Source organism: Pelecanus crispus, chromosome 1 (genome assembly GCF_030463565.1).
Source record: "Pelecanus crispus isolate bPelCri1 chromosome 1, bPelCri1.pri, whole genome shotgun sequence".
Lineage (NCBI taxonomy): Eukaryota > Metazoa > Chordata > Aves > Pelecaniformes > Pelecanidae > Pelecanus > Pelecanus crispus.
Window position 1 is genome coordinate 113,123,118 of NC_134643.1, and position 20,748 is coordinate 113,143,865.

At 36.5% G+C, this 20,748-nt stretch overlaps 1 protein-coding gene across 1 annotated transcript in view; it reads right to left on the bottom strand.

Moving 5' to 3' along the window:
- Positions 1-20,748, bottom strand: part of ROBO2 (roundabout guidance receptor 2) — a 444,176-nt gene that overhangs the window by 89,678 nt on the left and 333,750 nt on the right. The window contains exons 9-14 of the mRNA XM_075712688.1: positions 18,904-19,075; positions 12,345-12,550; positions 8,210-8,291; positions 7,335-7,500; positions 4,901-5,067; positions 376-497 (exon numbers count right to left, since the gene is read on the bottom strand). Coding sequence (XP_075568803.1) covers positions 376-497; positions 4,901-5,067; positions 7,335-7,500; positions 8,210-8,291; positions 12,345-12,550; positions 18,904-19,075 — 915 coding nt within the window. The remainder of the gene's footprint in view (positions 1-375; positions 498-4,900; positions 5,068-7,334; positions 7,501-8,209; positions 8,292-12,344; positions 12,551-18,903; positions 19,076-20,748) is intronic.

Consider the following 20,748-nt stretch of genomic DNA (forward strand, 5'->3'; position numbering starts at 1 on the left):
TATTGTCAGAGGTCCCTATGCCTTGACGTGGAAACTGCTTTTTCATAGAGCAATTTCATGCTGATCTTTAACTTTGATTATTTTTTGACATGAACAGTAATGAGTCCACAAATCAATTATCCTTTAGATTATGGTGTTAAGCATATTCATTTTTATAATATTTTTTCTAGTCAGACAGCTAGGTTGCTTTGAGCTGAACACTGAAGACTTTGAGCCTGCCTGACTTGAAAGAGAAAATAAAAAGTCTATTTCATTACCACATATATATGCCTGTATAATGTTTGAAGTCAAGACTGGAGCTTTTCAGGGTAGTAAAAAACTGCAGGGATAGGCAAAATTAAAGTACTATTAAGGTAACAATAACAGAAGCCTTACCGTCCAGGTGACTTGAACTGTCGTGGGTGTCAGCACTACAGGATTATGCAGTCGTACAATGACATCTCCCAGTTCTTTCTGGACTTGCCTGTGATCCACACCTTGTGCTGGTGGGCTGATATCTGCCAGGCCAGGCACAGACATGAAGGCAGTATTTTAATGAGAACAGTTATATATGGCATCAATATTAATTACTGAATATCTTAACGACCTGATTTAAACACCCTTTATCATACTGTTTTTAAAACAATACAGTACTAAGGTTTAAATATGAACTCCAAAGCATATCAACTACTGCAAACAAACCATCCACCTTCAGCTGCTTTGGAAATAATGAAATATAAAGAAGTTCAAATGAGTATTCAGACTCGATGGCAATGTTTTCTCAGATCTGGTAAGTGATGAGAGAGATGCAATATTCACTAGTTCTAAAATACTCAGATAATAATAATGTTGCCCAGATGTCTGGAACCAAATTGGTTAGGATAATTGAAGAAAATGAACAGTGGTTTTTGGTTGTTTTTTTTTTATTTCCTTAGAGCATATATGACATTAAGTCATTATATGCCTGCAAACTTTCACTAGGCTTCCCCTCCCCACACACCATGCACACAAAAAAACACACACTAAAAATAGCATTTTCTTCTGCAAAGCAGATTTTCCCTTTACAGATATAGATAATGAAATCTAGTGCGAATATGAAAAAAGAATTAATTTATGAAGCCAAACTGATTCTGATCTATTAAAAGGCCAACAAAAACACTCTACCACAAAAAATTTCTCTTCAAGATTATGTCAGAGATTCTTTTAAAGTGTGTGGGGAAATTATTTCTTCTAGGCAAAATCTGAAGGCATTTGATCACTTAGTATACATCTATGGAAAACTGTGACTCCATCTCCAGCACCACATGTGGCCCTACTACTTAGTCTTTAGGGACTACATTTGGGTTATGCTGTTGTGTTAAACTGAATGAAGTTATATTACCTTTTCTAAATAGAAACTGCAAGTACAAAAAATGTGTCAGAAAATGGAGAAGGAGATGTGCAATGTGTCTTTTTAGTGACAGTTCCTGGAAATCATCATTTTCTGTCACATTTACGTCAAAAGGAGGATGTTGGGCTACAGCTATCACCTAGCTAATATATCACCATAGCACGTCCCTTCCCTCCAACTTAGACAGAAATGAAGGTACTTTCTAGGAGCCAGTGAAGTCTGGATCCCTCCAACGGATCCTTCAAGGAACTTCCAATACTGTTCTTCGTTAACAGTTACAGATGCCCTCACTATGTCAATTGTCTATGTGGATTGCATAATGCCTGTTAGAAATACACATACTGATTATTTCTGCTGGAATTTGCTTGTAATTTTTCCAGAAGAGGGGATGTGGAACACAAGCGCAGATTATATTCAAAAAGACCCCATACATTATGGTCATGCCTGTCTAGGCATCTGCGAATTCTGCTTGGTTTTCCCATGGGGTTTGCTAGCCAAAGACACTTTCCCTCCTTTTGGATCAACATCTTGTCCTTGTGAAGAGAATACATACATAAAAGGTCTTTTTCCCCCTCTGATGGTCTTAGATATGGGAGTATGCAGCATGTGATTTCTTTTTATCTTCAAAAATGAAACATTTACATATAATAACTAAGTTTGAATCACCTGCCTCCAGATTTTGAATGACATTCGGTTTTGATCATCAATATTTCAGCTTCATAATTCTGGATTGTTATGGGTTCTGAGCCACCAATAAACAATACTGTCACAGGCTTCTACGGATATGCAAATAAAAATGGCTCCATGGATCTCCAAAGGGAATATAATCCAAATATGGATGTCAGTGAAGGAGCTTGCCTAGCAAATTATGCCTATTCAAAGTGACCATGAAACAGAGATATAATAAAATAAATCTGTAAGACAGCAACTCAGCAATCCTGGTTTACAGAATGATAATTTATGATGCTACCCACAAAAAGCTATGTTCCTTGGTACAAAATGACTACAGCTACCCATGGATACATCTCAGGTTAAGTTATCCTGTGGTATACAACCAACAAAGTACCTATATTCCCTCAGGAGAAAAGACATTTCTACCTAGTGTGTTTGCATATCATCATTTTAATGGGACATATGTCCAGAAGTAAGGGAATAACATGAGCTAATAACAGTAGGAAATGAGTATCAAGTTGTACATGTGCAATTCTGTTTTCTGGTATACACACTTGGAAACAGATGCATATGTGATGCTCACAGTGTAAGGTCTTCTAATGTCATTTTCGCATTACTAGGAGACTCCTGATGGAAAACCAGGTGATCTACCTATAAGGATACTGTCAAGCACTGGAATAATAAAATCATGACTCAAGCGAAACTGGCTCAAGAAACTAGATTCTGATCACAGTTAAGAGGTCTCTAAAATTAAATTGGTTATATATTTTCTCTAACCTCTCTTTTAACAGCTTCCAGTGAACTTACTATTAGCTGCTAGTAATTTAAATTCCAGGGATAAGATTATATGTAGTTTCTTTAAAGTGTTTTTAATATACGTTTTGGCCTGTTAATAATCCAAACAAGAAATCAACTACTTACTTAGAGTAATTACTGATTCCTCTGTCCTTATTTGATGTAGGTCATATAAGGTAAACCTTTTGAAAGTGCCTGATCGTCTACTTGTCGTCCGCTGGTGAAAATATGCATAAAATCCTATCGCTTGTCTTTGCTATACTTAATACCAGGAAATTAAATGCTCAGCTATTAAAGCTACCACAGACACCTGTTGCAAATTAATGTTATATAGCACTGTTATAAGTGCTTTTTTCTTTCTCCATGGCCACTGTGAATAGGCTTTCTACTGTGTGTCAGCTTCTTCTGTGAGCCTGAATTGAATTCAAGCATAATTAGAAATCACATCAAAACATTATGTTAATTTTCAATTGATTTTATGATTTAATTCTATTAAACTGCAGGCTTGCAAAGAAGCTATAAATTCTGTACATGTCTCAGTGTGCTTGACTGCTAAACAGCTTCTGGAAATGGAAGCTGCAACACATGCTGTAGCTAATTAAAAGACATGTTTTTACTGAAATCAAATTGCTTGTCAGTATGTCAGATAAAAAGTCTATACTTGACACCCAAATGCCAAACAAAGTTGTTTTTTTAACTAGGTGATAAGTTATGCAGACTAAAAGGCTGATGCAATGAAAAGCATGAGGCACCCTATAATAATAGAAGAGTAAGAAAGAGAAGAAAACTTGTGATACTCTGTGGATAGTCAAGCCATGAAAACCCTGCCCAACTCACTCCTTCAGCTTTTCAGAAAGCAGCTCTGTTTCTCCTTTTACAGCAATGATTACTATTTTGAGGGGATAATTATTAAGTACAGATTTATTCGGGAATAGCCTGGGATGACAGAGGCTGGATGTGGCGGTTATATGATAAAGAAATACTACCCTGCTCTTGTTTCTCTCTTTCCATCTAGGACCACAAAAGGACCCAAACCACTTAACACATGCTGGAGGCTGACAAAGGATGCACTCTCCATGCACACTTTTATAACTTCCATAAACAGAGGATCTCATTCTAAATTAACTGTGAGAGGAGCTATTACTTTGGCCTCAAACAAAGTATGTTTTCAAAAAATTATTAATTCCTGCTTTCCAACCTGTTTAACACAGAACTATACTCTTTAATGAAGTATTCAAGCAATGTGTTGTCAAAGCCAAAAAAATCCATGCTGTGAAGAGAAATTTGTTTGTGGCATTTATACACAGTTAGAGCCTTGATGTAATATGAACAGAATTCAATAGTCAATTCTATAGAAATGGAGGATCACAACCATTAATTATATCACCACCCTATAAATGAGGGATTTCGCTTCACCCTCTCAGTTTATGCAGTGGATTAATACAAAGAATTCAGAAATCTAGGTATATAAAGAGAAGACCCATGCTTTTCTGAGAATAATTTCAAAATATACTTCACATGCAGATGACTTAATTTACATGAATTCTCTGCCTAAATGTTGGACCAGATTAATCAATACACTACAGGCATTTTGTGCAATTCTTTTGGTTAAAACTAATGCTAAACACAGTGTCTGTCTGTCATAAGCACTTGTTATTGTAGTATGTCCCTATTATAATAATGGAGAACAAGTAAGGATTATTCTATGACACGGACAGAAAAGATACTGAGGAGAGCATGGTATTCAGAGCACTTTTCAGAAAAGCTTGGGTAACTCACATTACGTTCAATAGAAGCCAGGCATCAAGGAGCACACCAAGTCTATGTGAACTGCAACCCAAAAGGTCTACAATGTACCAAGGATTAAAGAGCTAACCTACCTCTCCTAAGCTCCAGCTGATACAGCAAACACTGAACTATTTTTTATCTGTATTGGTTAAGCTCGATTCATGATTCCTTCAGTCAGAGGGCTAAAGCCAAATGGCCAGACTGACGTATTGGTAAACTCTCAGTTCCTTCTTTCTATTCTAGCTCAAGCATGTAAGTCTTAATAATTACTATTACCTTGTGTTCGGACAGGATCTGACATAGGGCTGGGATCACTCAGACCTTGCGAATTGATAGCTCTCACCATAAACAGATAGATTGTATTGGGGCGCAGTCCTCTCACAGTGTAGAGAGTGGTCTTCACATGGTTAGCCACTGTTTGCCAACTATTGCTCACCGACTGACTGCAATGACAAGAGGATTGAAGATTATAGACTAATGCAAGAGAAAAATGAAGAGTGAAAGGACCTACTTTTGTATCCCTATATCAAGTCTAAGTACAGGAAAAAGTAGTAAAAGCAGGGTAAAAAAAAAAATATTTGTTTCAGTTAACTCATCAAGATGGGATAAAAAAATAAGACAGCTGTCAAAAGTATTTCTCCTTTCAACAGAAGCAAAAGCTTTTCCTATCTCTCTAAAATAAATACCTACGAAAGGAAAGCATGGAAAGCTGTAAATAAATTTGAATGTAAATAGGCCACTCTTGCACATAAACCTGAGAAAAGAAAATCCTGTTAAAAGAGTAATTTTCTGTACTGCTAAGTAAATCATATCAATACATTGTCATTGGAAGACAAGTATTCTCGTTGAAAAAAATTTATACCAAAGTTACAAAAACAAGGTCTGAAAACATGCTTGTAAATGAAGGAAATTATATGAATACTTTTTCTGTCACTACATTTTCCATTGGACATTATTATAATTAGATTACAATCCACTGTATGAAGAGATTTCAACTTTAAATGAAAATGCCTGACTTTTGTTCAAGTTATTGGTGGGATGCCATTAAAGTTTATCTAGGGTCAAATATCACAAAAGTTTAAAGAGAAAATTTGATTTTATTGTGCTTTGTTGTGTAGCATTGTTTAAAGAATTCTTTAACTATACTAAAAGGAAAAAGAAAATGGAAAGTTTCATGTTGTTTCAATTGTTTCATTCATGTAATGTGTAAAGGACAGTACAAGTTCCAGAAGATGACCAACGGTCTGCACACAGAGTAATGTTCTTTGCATATTAACTTACCAGGACGAAGCATTATCACTACAACTTCTTCAATTTGCATGCATATGATTCTGACAAATTCGTATATGAATTTTAATTAAAAGATTAACTAAATTATTCGTCATTTGTTGCACATCTTAATTAAGGAAAATATTTTAAAATGTGCACATTTTTAAGCAGAAGCCTATATTACTGATACATGTGTGAGGTATGTGTGAGGTTAAACAAACTTGCTGAACTGAGGCCCAGGAGTCCCTTCCTACCATGTATTAAGTGCTGCTGTGTGGAAGGGAGCAGCTGGATTCTCTTCTACCTCAGGCTGCAGGATGAAATCCTAAATTATCAGCACTAGCCTTTTCAGTTGAAAGTTTTAATCTATCTAAACCATGTTGTGGTTTAGGCCCAGCCAGCAACTAAGCACCACGCAGCCGCTCGCTCACTCCCCCTACCCCGATGGGATGGGGGAGAGAATTGGAGGAGTAAGAGTGAGAAACACTCCTGGGTTGAGATAAGAACAGTTTAATAATTGAAATAAAATAAAGTAAAATAATAATAATAACAATATAATAATAATAGTAATAATAATATACAAAGCAAGTGATGCACAATGCAATTGCTCACCACTCGCCAACCCATACCCAGACAGTTCCCGAGCAGCAATCGCTGCTCCCCGGCCAACCCCGCCCCCCCCCAGTTTCTATACTGAGCATGACGTCATGTGGTATGGAATAGCCCTTTGGTCAGTTTGGATCAACTATTCTGGCTGTGCCCCCTCCCAGTTTCTTGTGTACCTGGCAGAGCACGGGAAGCTGAGAAGTCCTTGGCTAGCATAAGCAGTACTTAGCAACAACTAAAAACATCAGCGTGTTATCAACATTCTTCTCCTATTAAATCCAAAACACAGCAGTGTGCCTGCTACTAGGAAGAAAATTAACTCTATCCCAGCTGAAACCAGGGCAAACCAGTAAAAAATGTAAATTTAAAGTGCTTTGACTCTTTAATAGGTGCTGCTTTAACAAGAATAGGAATTAAAGTATGCAGAAAGGCTTCAGGATTATCTATTTATTTTCAGATTATTTGTACTATGATAGCCAAGATAACACTGGCCCAACTGATTTGACCTGCAGCATTCACACAGGAGACTCTCACTGATCATCAATGCTAAGGGAAAAGTAACAAATAATGATGGCGTTGTCCTGTTATATCCCTGTTGATCTGAAGAAATAGTTAGGTGCTCCTGTAATTAATCACTTGGAAAAAAGTGACAAATTGGAAAAAAAAATCAATTTAAAAAATAAGAATCAATGCCTGCCATAGGAGTTGAGTCTTTTAATGAACTTCTAATGATACATGTAGAGTCCAAAAGAACACCACAATACCAGGAGAACAGCTGGTACCAGGGTTTAAGCAAAATTAGAAAAGAAGATTAAAAGTGGAATAATTCACATACCTAAAAGCCTCAATGATATATGCACTAGCTGGTAGGCTTCCAGGGGTCCCTGGTTGCCAGGACAGGGTGACACTGTTCTTAGTAACATCAGTGACCTGAGGTTTGGATGGTGGCCCAGGGAGGTCATTTATATCATAATTTTTACTGACTGTTGCTCCACCAGATTCTGTAAGGGGCAAACACAAAACAATTACTTTTTATCCTTGATTGTATAATTTTGATCAAAATAGTAGATTAAAAGGCAAAACATGCCAAACATCTGCAAAATCAGCATAACCAGTGTTCTTAATCTGTAACGAACTAAGTCAACAATTGCATTACCATGTATATTTTTGGATGAAGAGCTATCATTCTTTAGGTATATACTGAAAGAAAAAAACCACAAAACTCAGAAGGTTATACAAAAATACATAAAAAAAGAAAAGAAAGAATAACAAAAAAGCCCAGCTTTGCTGAAATTTACATAAAATGTCAAAACCTCTGTTACTAGAAGGCTGAGAAAGTTCCTGTATCCAGACCAACTCCAGTACTCAGGGAGAGCACATTGGACTTTGATAGGACTCTGTGTGGGCATAACAGTTTTCTTGCCCAAACCAATTACTGGATGAATCCACAGTTTATTAACACTTCTGTTTAGAAGAGTTACAGCATACCGTTGTTGCTGGAGACAAATACAAATCGTTGCAACGTCAATGGGCATTTAAAGATAACAGCAATGAAACGCAAGGCGTGTGAAGGAACCCAGCCTTCCCACCTAAAGCTTCTCCATCTCAATCCCAGAATTTCTAAAATAGATTATTTGACTCAGACTGCTCTAATATAGTCTACACTTTAATTTTGTGCCAACTGAAAAATAGCCCCTGGACATTGCTTACCTGTCACCTCTAGCACTGCACTCCAAGATGTCTCCCCACTGGAACTTGTAGCAACACAAGTGTAAGTTCCAGTATCAGACAGCTAGGCATAAAAAACAGTTAAGGGCATTTTTAACAACCTTTTAGAATCAGCTGACAGAATTTACTCTAATTTTCTTTTTCTAAATGTGTCTTGGTAAGAAGGACTTAGCCTACATTTTACACCAGACTAGAGGGCACTGGATATTTTCAATCAATCATTTAATGGTGGCTTACTTTTAGAGAACTGTATTAAGATTACTTGCTTCTAATATTTTTTTAATTCTCATTTTCATATTGTTAATGGTACCAGTACAGCATGTAAGTGCGACGGAATGGATGTTTTAGACAGTGTCAATCTTTGTATTGGTTACAACAAATGCAGGTGAAATCAGCTAACAATATAACAACAATTAACTTCTTAGAAGATAAAATCGCACTGTTTATTATCCTGTGATGACCCAGAGATACCATTTCCAGTGCCACGAAAGCTGTTACATCATCTTAGACTCTTATGGCAGATGAAGTCATTTCTGTACAGGCCACCACACATACAAATACTGTTGCTGAGACTTAACAGTGGTTGTCTCTACACAGACAGTCCTCCAAGCCATTTGCAAATAGCAAAGTTAAATCAGATCCTACACCATGCTTACCTTTCTTCTGATTCACATAGGATTTTATTTCAGGCTTGCAAGGCACTTTGGTAGCAAAAACAATGCATTTGTATAAAAATGTTGTGATTCCCTTGTCAGTTCATATATTTCAAATTTATTTGGGGAAACCATTTTGAATGATATTGTCAACATTAAGCTCATTGCTGTATAAATTGTTCTGCTGGAAAATTTGCCAAGTGTTTTGCTATTACTTACTTAAAGATTTCTGAGACAGGAACTAGTGAAGACTACAGGGATGGGTGGAAAATGGTAACTTTACAAAGCACAAAATATACAGAGGAGCCCTCTTACCACTATGTAAAAAGCATGGTAATCTGGATGGAAGCAGAAGGAGAGTGCTGACTCTAGTGATAAAAAAAGAAGAATTATATTCACCATCAGATGACTTGACGGAAATAGGACTGCATCCAAGAATCTTTATTGGACTTTAAGGAATTGTAATGGGTTCTGCTAAATGCAGATTGGCACTATAGCAAAAGTGCTTAAGCCTCACTCTTCAAGAAGAATGTCAAGGCAAATAAGTGAGATGCTCTTTAGATTACTTGTTGATATATAATTGAATTGATTTTTAACTTTGTCATGTTTGAATTTTGTTGGTATTTTCTTCAGATATACTGGGACTGCAGTCTACCATTCTTAGGGGCAGGAAGAAACTGATTAATGCCAGTTCAATAGTCTGAATGAGTATGACTTGCATTTTAGGGGGTGCCTTTGCCATGAAATAGAAGCAATAATTAAACCCCTCTGACAATGCCTCAGAGACTCAAAATATAGAGGTACTGGTAACGAAATGAGAAAGACTCTTGAAAGGAGAGAGATTTTCCAGAGGAGAGTGCCTTATTGCATTCTGAAGTAGTGTTTTATTTTGCTCCTTCCAAGCTTTTATTAAATATATAATTCTTCATTATGTGATAATGGAGAATATTTCTCAAGGCTATGGTTCTCAACTTCATTTGTGTACTACTGTGACAGATGGTGTATGGCATACTCAATGAAGTATGTGGTATACACAACAGAGTAACTTGCAGAAGGCAAACTCAACATATAAAGCAAGCTGGAGATATGCTGCCTCTTGCAAGTTATGGTGAATTATCTAACTTCCAGACTGTGGATGGATTAGATACAGTCATAGTGTATCGATAATTCAATTATTCATACTTTTTTTGTGCTGTGGAAAAAACAACATGGGAGGTGAATGGAAAATCTTTGCTATTCAGTAAAACAAACAGTTTTCTTCCATAGTTAATGCAGGTGTCTAAATCTGGTGTGGTACACTTCTATGGAGCAGAAGGGAGTTTTCCATCAGTGCTGACCTGTCTGAAAGGGTACTGAGTGCGTGTGATGTATATAAGCTTTTATTTGTCTTCCTCAGAGCAACCGGGAAGATTGGCTTATTGGAAAAATCTCTAGGTTCATGCTTATGACTGTGGCCCATGGTTCACTGTGACTGCTGCAGACTCCTGAATAATTTGATTTACACACAGAAAGAGTTACACAGCAGAAAAGGATGGGCTCAAAGGTTTAAATAGTAGTGGCTCATCTGTACCCATATCTTGAAATTTTTTATGATTGCAATAGTGATTATTATTTGTGAGGGGAGGAGAAGGCTGAGGACATGTGGGTGATAAGTATTAATTTGTTTTGAACTTGGGTATGTAAGTGTACTTGGACATATTTCGTGGCCATTTTTTGCTTAGGAAGCATTGGTAGCCCTTGCTAAGGTAGACCTGAGACAAAAGTTAAACATTCCAGATTTAAATCCATATTTAATTCATAAAAATTGCAAGCTACAGGAGAAATCTGTTTTTTATGGTTGTGTGTGTTTTCTGTTCTTAAGTGTCTGTCAAACAGTGCACACTGCTGCAATCAAGGGTTTTTTTTAAAAAAAAGTCTTTCTGAGCCTTTAAGGAAAATTGGTTACTAGTGAATGAGCCACTTAAGGATCAATAAAAGCTTCATGTCTTTCAAAACCACACTCACTGCTAATACTGTTTTCTTCTCCCCTTGCAAGCAATTTTTTTTCCTTTTGTTTACAGACCTTGTGCCTCTAACAGCGAGATTAATGTGCTGGCACGATTCAGAACCAATTTCATTGTTTGCATAGCTGCATGCAGACAGGTATCCCAGGAGCTTCTGCCTCATGGACACTCCACAGAAGCCCATCATTGATGCCTGAAAGTTTGTTTGAAATCACTAAGCTTCCACCTTTAATTGCTGCTTTCTAACACTACTGGGGAATCTTGACTATTCAAGCGCACTCTTTAATCCAGCTCTACAGGAAAAATGCATTAACCTTCACGGCCTGAACCTGCCTTCAGCCCAGGGAGGAAGGATAAATTGTTTACTCAAGGAAAGCTAGCATAAATTTTTTAATAAATTCCATTTTGTTCCAAGGAAGTTAACAATTCATCTACGAACCCTGATGAGAAGGTATCAGAAGACAAAACTGCACTTTATGTCTTGTCCTCATTAGCTATGTTTATTGACATTTTTTTTGATGGCAAAGCTAAGTGCAGAAATTACTGTTGATGAAATTAAATGGTTTCTGAAATTGTTTTTAAGTTCTTGACAAATAATTACATTTACCTTACTATTCTTCCATATACATGCTTGTCCACATAGACACAAACAACTACTCATTTTTAACTTTGAACAGGGAAAAAATTAAAAGCCCAAACAAAGATTAGTGATGCAATGTTTATTAACAAAATCTGACATTATTCTATTTGGAATATTATAAGATTTCTTTGTACTTTTAAGGTATCGTATTATCTTGTGTCAAAATGCAAACATTATGATAGGCATTTAGTTTTGAATAGAAATCCCTCTGCATATGACTGCATGTATGTTACAGTATTAGTTGTCTTCTCCCATCTGCAGCCTTATGGAGCATATCCAGCAAGCGTAACATTGGAATAAATCAGCCAGCTCAAGACTGCCAAGAATCATTGACGGAGAAAGTGCACGGCCAAACCCTGATGAACTCCAGAATCACGTGCTAGCACAATAGCTCCTTGGAAAATTATGATCAGGTGTTGAAAATGAACTGCTTTAAGTTTTAACGGAGACAACAGGCCAATGGCTTCATGGTAAGGCCAACTGAAAAGATAAGGAAGGCCTGTCCTTTTACATGTCTACCCATATGCAACTCATGTGTTTTACTGAAACATACTTAAGATTTTAAATATCAGTTCTATTTTTAGGGAATTCTAATAGAAATATGTGATGCTAGTTTGGCTCTTCTTCCCCCCCGCTTCCCTACACAATGTCAAAGAATGAAATAGGATGTGGACTTGGTGAGAATTTCATAGTAAAAGAGACAATTAAATTAATTTTGAAGACAACGGACAGCAAGACAGCAGAGCTGCTTGGGACACACACCAACAGCTCAAGACTTGACACGTACCACTTGTAGCACTTGTTTTGTTATCACTACTCACCCGCAGAGTTTTAATCTGAAGCGTCCCCTGATCCTGTATGGATGTTCGAGGGTCTCTGCCCAGGAAGGTGAATCCTTCTTTTAACCAGCTGATGACAGGAAGGGGGTCCCCGGTTGCCTTGCACTTCAGCAAAGCTGTCCCATCCACTGCCAGTGTCTGATTGACCGGCCCCTGGAGGATGATGGGTGGAGGCCTATCTGTCAAGACTAAACAGTGACACATGCATTGGCATTCACACCTTTAACGATCCTCTGCTGCAGTTAGCCCTTTCCTTGACACAGTACCAATTTTAAGAGACTGGTTTAAGTTAGCCTGTAAAAGGTTAAAAACACTATTTTTGGAAGACCCACAGATACATGTTAACAATTAACTGGTATCTTTGAAAAGCATTTTTGTAAGAATTTTATTTCACCACTGCGAGATAACACCTAGATATATAAACTTCTGTTAGCAACGATCATCAGACTCATTTGATTAAGACAGGATGAAAATTAAGACCTTGATCCAGAAAAGAACTGAGTTACATCTCTTATTTCTTCCAATTTAGGAAAGCACTTAAAGCACATTTAATGCCTCATCAAAATGTTCTTGATTGCTTACCTGATTTAGGGCCTAAAAGAGAAAATCTGTTAAAGTTCAAAGCAAAACACGGTAGCCATTCTAGCATGAGTACCAACCACATCCCCCATTCATGCTTAACTTGCAAGTTTTCATCAGCAAAAATATCTAACAATAATACAAAACATTTTCATAATCTGAATGACCTAAATGACTGTACCACTCCTTCCAGTGGAGAGACATTCAAACTCAATCAAGCCATTTAACAGCTTACTTATCAAATAATTTCATCACCTTTTAAAGCCATGGACTCTCTTAATTTTTTTCCCCAAATGATTTGCATTTGCATGCTTGAAATACTGCTTAAAGGACTCTGTAACCAGTGAACCTCATTCCATGACCAGGGGGACATCTTGAAGTTGAGGTAAAATGCTCATGTTTCTTGAAAGACCAATTTTTCATAAATAATTCTGCTGTTGAACCTGTTCTGGGAGCCATCTGTTAAGCAGCAAAATATAACTCTGTTTCTAAAGAATGTGTTTATACAAAATGAATGTGAAATCCTTAATATAAACAAGGCTATGACTCCTGCATAATCAGTGTAACAGAACTAAGAATTCATTTTTATATATTTACCTGCCACACTGCTGCTGTTTTAAATCTTTGAACAACTGAACAATTATATGATTGGTACTAAATATTGTAACAGGCAGGATTAGTTAGTAAGTTAGCCTGCCTCCACTGATGTCAATTGAGTTTGCATCATTTATTCTATAGCTGAGAATCTGGTTCATTATAGTCCATACACAACACCTGACTCTAACAATGAAGTGGAAAAAAATTGTGAAGCAATATGGTTTCTGTTGTATTTGAGCTGTTTGAGATGCAAACCTCTGGAACCTTCAACAGATCCAAAGTGCTTTCATTATGTTATTTAATAAATAAAAAATAATAGGGAGATGTTAGTGGTACATTTTATACCTAAAATAATTGTTTCTGAAATTGTAATGTTACAAAAATACTAACTACCTTCTTTTGTTAACAAGATACAGAAAGGACAGTACTAAAATCATTAGTATTAGTAGCACCTTGGAGTGTGAGTTTGTCACATTTATTGAAATTGAAACTGAAAACAGAAAGCCAATACAGATTATGTATTAATACCAGAACGTGAAAGCTATTTTGGAAATTCTGAAATATCACCCACTGGACACAGAGATAGGACAGAAAACACTATATTACAAGAAAAGAGACAATTTAATGCATTTTCACCTTAATATTAATTTTTTGATCTCATTAAGGTTCCTTATAACTACACAGTTCAGCCATTTGGTGAAATAAAAATTGGTCTCAGCTCATATGTACTATCAGCATACCTGCAGCACAAGTATATTCAAATGAAAACTTAGCTGTGTAATTTTTCATTTAGATTTAACATAAACTAGTAAATGCCCATTTTCTAGGTAGCTAAAAATTAAGTAAAAAGAATTACTTAAGTTGCTCACTATTCCATTGCAGTTATTTACTGCATCTAATTGCCTTTCATATGTGTAGCAATGTAGGTATTTTCAAAACCTACTGCATTGCAGATATTGTTCTTTGGCATGTAATTAGTTTTTTTACAGCCCAAATGAGGAGCTCATAATCCTTTAAATAGCTCTGATCAATAGTGTAATTGAAAGTCTCCTGGCCAGAAGGAATCTTCATTTTCAAGGGTGTTATGGGTGAAAGACCACTACAGGTTTCCATGACACTAAGGCTAAAGGTTAAATGAACACTTAGGGTTTCCACTGATCTGTGAACGACTGTATTGTCTTCGCAACTATGACTTGTAAATCTTCTCTAAAACGTGTATACGTGCTTGTATTCCTACTACATAGGTCTCCTGTACAAGGATTCAAAACTCAGTTAGAGGTTTAAAAAGATATGTCATAAGCATTCTGAAGAACAGAGAGATAATGAAATATATGTACAAAAAGGTTGGGGGTTTTGTAGTTTCCTTTACAATATTTTAGGTTTCTATTTACATTTTACATTGTTCTCTCCTAGCAGGAAACTTTTATATCCATTCTACAGAATCATTTTGTGTGGCTAAAATATATTTTCATAGTAAAAGAGAAGTTAATTTTAAAATTAATTTAATTAAAATAAAAGGTTTTGAAACTATTTGTCAGCAAACATATATTCACATAGTCTGGTAACTGAAAAATTATCAGATCCCTTTTGTGATAAAATGCAGCTTAAATTTTGAGCAGACTATCAGAAAAGAACAAATTGTATTCATTAATGAACAGTTTATTCACTAGAAATGCAATTTGGATCAACTGAAACCATGTTTAAATTTGGCTGGAATTTGGTCAAATTACAACAGGAAATTAAAATAAGAGAATGGGAAAATGAAGTCTTTACTTTGGCACTTCCAAAATCAACATTTCAAAAGTTTTTCTGGTGAATTAATGGGGAAAATCAGACGCAAGTCACGAAATTCTCATGATGAGCACTAGCATGATACGGCAGGGTGCTCTCCTGAGAGGTGGAAAAGCAGAGACCAACCCTTCCTCTGCCCTTTCTGTGGAAGAGCTTCACAGGGGGCTGTGAAGTTGTTCTGAATCTCTCCTGTTTGAAACTGTCACACTTGCTACAAAACTTGTAATATACAGTTGATCAGGGACATGGTTGCCAGGTTTGCAGATGTGTAAACTGTGAGTGACATTAAATTCTTCCATAAGGATTTTAGAGAGACTTATCCCAGAATATTCAATAGACCTATAGTAAAAAAATTGCAGAGGAGTTTGGGAAAAATGCCTTAAGTGTCTATTCCAAATCAGTGGAGAGGGAGCTGTTGAGGTACGCTGCCAACTCCTTCTCTCTTTTTTTTTTTTTTTTTTTTTTTTTGACATCTGTTCTGAATTCTCCTTGTAGGTCCAGCCTCTTGCTTTCATTCAAAAGCCCCTAAATGTGATCTTTTTAATTAATTTAGTATCCTAAACCATTTCATTCTTATGTTGCTATCCACTGGGGCAGGTTAAGCTTGCTCCTCCATTCCAATACTCACCCTAAACCTCAGCTGTGGGGTAAACTAGCATTGGTAGGCTGATCCTACAGTTAAGCATGCAGTGGTCGAAATTTTTATTAATAAATATAAACAATGACTAGATTAGGGAAAACTGAGATCTTCTCAAAAATACTCTGTGCATGAAGGATAATTTATGGAATAAATTACTAATTGTAAACTATTTTTCTTATCTTGAGCGGAGACATAGTTAGATGGAAGCATTTGGTTTATTTGCATGATCTGTCATTTTAAGACTGTGAGCTGCGTATTCACTTCTTGAGTTTGAAAGGATTGCTAAGATTGTCTCAATTTTTAAAATTATTTTGCTTTTCCAGATGTGTGTTAGGTGGTGGATTATATGATAGCCTTTCAAGAAAATACAAGATTTGAATTTCAAATACACTGAAGGCTCTTAGCACAGTCCATAATCAGCAAAATTATCACTCAACTCAGCACATTTCATCACAGCTAGTAATCTCTTCTCATGTGAACACTTGAGTTAAAAATATTTCCAGTAAAGACTTGTAAGTGCAAAAATGTAACAACTGAAACACTGCTATATATGGTATAATTAAGCACTTGTTTTTCTGCACATGACATATGTTTTCATTCTGTATTAGAACTTCAATTGGATCTAAATTACTCTGGATCAAACAAAAATGTGTTCAAAATGAAAAAGATGGCTCGCCACTATTATTAAATCATTAACCAAACAGAAAAATTCTGGGCTGTGAAATAAAACTGAAATCACCAGCCAAAAACTAGAACACTAATGCTTAAGTATATAGCTAGCATGCACAGTGTTTATCTTTTATTATATTTTTAAACCCATTAAATTAGATTTCCCTACTGATAAAAATCATTAGCTTCCATAACTTCTGCTCAGCATCAACCAAAAAAGATTATTTAGACATTTATGGTTAACTTCCTAACTGAAAGCAATTAAAAACATATCTGTGATCTAGTGGTACATTTATTTATATAATCTCAGTTCCACAGTATTGTTCTGGCACTTTTCTCCTGACCTCACCTGCCCTTTGACTCAAGGATGAAATGGTATTTCTATAAAGCAACTTTGTATTATTTCATAATGATCATGCTGACAGTGGGTTCTGGAAAGCATTTGAAGAACGCAGGCCTTGCATTCCTTGAGCACCAAAGCCACCAGCTAATGCTTTCTCCAGCAATGTGGAATGCACACTGCCTTTAATCACAATTAATTGTAGTTGAGTTTGCATTTTAGCAGGGACACCTTTGTGAGCTTTCTGTTGACTTATTAAATAAACTAACGAAAATTCCAAAGAGGTCATTAGGATTTATTATTTTTTACCCCACACAAGAAATAGACAAAGATGGACCACAGGCCTTGTCTGTCAAAAGGAAGAATTTCTCATCACTAACATCCTTGAACCTGACTTGATCCTCTCGGCCCCTGTTGCAGTAAATCTGTACAGCATCAGCAGGTGCAACCATTAACAGCTCAATGTTCTCTTAGCCAATGTTTGTGTGTTCTATTTATTCCAATCACAGTCATGGCACTGAATCAGGCAGCGCTATGGACAGATATTAAAAAATACTGCCTTTCCATTAATTTTAAATGACCTTTTAATCTACATTTAAATTTGAATTGAATGAAAATGCATCATTTTGTCATAGACCACGAGAGAAAGGACTTAAAGAGACTGCAGAGCAAAGGTTAGCCTTTAGTCTCCAGAAACTACTTTACAGAAAAGCAATGTGCTTGTAAAGATGCAAGGATAAGGCAGAAATTATCTCCCCTTGTCATAAAAATATAGACAGCTTTTGGAAAACAAAGAAAAGACATCAAATTAATGCTCAAACCTCTATAACATGAGCCTGAACCTCTCTACCTGTCACTTGTGATGAATATGCTCTTGTGAAAAGCCAGATTATTCAGAATTAGACATCTTTTCAAACTTCCATGGTGCAGGCAGGTCTCTAAGGGAACAGTAAAAGTAGACCTCTGCATATAACAACAGTTTTAATGGCAAAAATTCATCAAAGTCTGTCAGGAGATATTTAATGAGTCAGTTAAGATAAGGAATAACGATGCCAGGGAATGCAACAATCTCCTAGTATAAGAGGAATTCTGTTGTTTTCTTTACTAACGTTAAAGGATGCAAACTGCCTTCTATCCACAACAGGATGAAGAGGGATATCAACAGGATTCCTGACATATGAAAAGGATTCATGCTTGTGGATGGAGTAAGGTAAACTTCAAGGCAGGATAACTTTCAACCCCCAAATTTTGAAACGGTAAGCATCAAGACAGATCATGTAGTGCTTTGCTTTTCCTTTCCTGAAAACCCTACCTATGTATTCAAATGTCTCTTTTCACATCTAACCATACTGAGAAATTCTTAGAACGTAGCTCTGAGGTAAGGAATATCTTGGTGCCTTGTTGCCACGGGGACTAAAGGGTTACAGGTTGTAGCTGTTCTAAACCAACAGTACTCTAGGAAGTGCAAGGCAACTGTGTTGATTTAATTGAGCTAAGGACACATCCCCAAACTAGCTGCCTAAGATAGTACTGAAGACTGGGATTGAGGTGGGAATTGAGCCTGATTTTTCTGCACCCTAGTTCACTGCTTTAATCACAAGCCTATTCATTCTTCACAATGTTTTTTGCAGTTCTATCTTAGCTCTAGCGAACCGATATGATTTCTTTCTCACCAACCCTATTCCAAGCTGGTTTGTCCTTGTTTATATTATTAAGGAACCTCCAGAAAGCAAGCAAAAAGCAAACTAGATTTTGATGCCTTTTTGATACCACAGAGAATTGCACAGAGACCCTTTTTTTCATTGTATTTTCTGTAGAAACTTGTCTGTTTACTAGTTTGAATTATGTGATCTCATATGCCTTTATTTACACTGCTTTTAAAATACTTTTGACAGAAAAAAACAATAGGAATTTCTATAGCTCACCATCAGTAACCTCCAGCTGAGCCTTTGCTAAAATGCTTCCAGCAACCGTCAGTGCTTGACAAATGTAGTAGCCTGCATCAGACCGCTGAATGTTGGTAATAGTGAGGTCTCCCGTTGGTGACACTGAATACCTGCTGTTGGGTTGGAGAGGCTGATTTGGGAAGAGTAGATTCTGCAAAGACAATTTGTCTCACATCAATTCAAAACTCAAAAGCATCACTTTTCCCTCAGCTAGAGAAACAATGATTTTTCCTTAGAAGTACTATGTATAAACTAGAAAAAAAAGTAAGTGTGGTTATGACTTTATGAGCATATAGAGACAGCTTTCCCTGCCTTGGGCAACTTGCAGTTTAAATTAGAAACAGCCCTTTGACAGTGCACAGTGGTGTGTTCTGGCTGGGGGACTAGGCAAGGAGAAATTTTCCAACAGTCACACTTGAGTGATTTGTATTTGTGACACATTCATCTTCATGCTGAATTTAATTGTAATAATATACTTAGTTGGCTGTCAAACCAGGAGGACACAATGCTACAGTAAACATTAGAAAACTAGCAGAAAGAATTGAATCCTGGAGACTTGAGGGAGCATGGCACTATTGTTTGGCTGTGAATATGTTCTGGGCAAAGGAGAAAGTAAGAGTGTGGCACAGAAGGAAAGCTGTGAGGAAGGTACAAACCGGTCATAAAGTAGGAGAAGCTGGCAGAGCATGAGATCTTAAAGGAGAAGTATAAGGAAATTAAAACTGAGATACACCAAAGGAGGAAAGCAGCATGGAGCCTTGAGGGTGAATAGAAAGGGTATAAATCTGATGTAGAAATCATCAGAGAGAAAAAAATAACCTTATGTAGGATAAGACATCAGTTAGCACAAAACAGGGAGATTAGCTTTTGCCTTTGGGCTGGATTGGAGAAAAGAGAGATGTCAATAAGAATAACTGGAATGGATGTAGCAGTCATTGCATATGATGAAGGACTGAATGAATCAATAATACAGAAAAGGACGGAAAAGCTTTTAGTGGTGAGGGCTATGTTTTCACAGAAGAAGTTATACAGTCTGGCACAGCTCTTGATGTGAATAAAAAAGAACAGGAAAAGGGAGGCAATGTGAACAGAAAGGTCAGTGGCATTGCCCAATGAGATAGAAAGGGAAATAGATTAAACGATAATTAAACAACAGTAATTCCAGTCTGGCTTTTATGTCAACTCAACAAGCCTCTCTGAAAAATACAATTGTTTGTATTAGGAATATCCTAACACACTGTTACCTTGCTGTGATAAGCTTTCAGTCATTACTGTATATAGTTCTGCTGTGCTTTCTAATGATGACTAGGCCCTACTAACTTTTAAGCTTTTCTGTATGGGCTAAAAAGAAAATCTAAAAGTATAGGGTAGGGTATTAAATGAATTCTCTGTAGATCTGCTTCTTCTGCAGTAGACCTTAATGGTTTAAAAAAAATTATTTGGAACTCACAAACAACAAATTTTTATTTTAAAAATTTCTGGTTTGAAGTGAAACTCACACCTTTATCTCTCTGGTTTTGGCAATAAGAGACTTATGCTTTAAATAAGATCCGACACTCCAGGTGTCCTTATAATTGTATTAACCTACTAGACTATGTGTCACCCTAGGTTGAGTCTTTCCTCTTACCTCATTTCAATGTCAAGAAATTTTTCACAGCAAATTTTTCCTCAAAAATCAGTATGCACCCAGTAAATGTCCCATCCAAAGATCCAATCAGAAAAAAAGTGTGAAAATTCTGAAACAATTTCAGGCTACAGGCCTCAGCGGGTCTCGAAAAATTGCCCTGTTTTCTGAATTTCCTTGAAACTTTCAGAATAATCTCT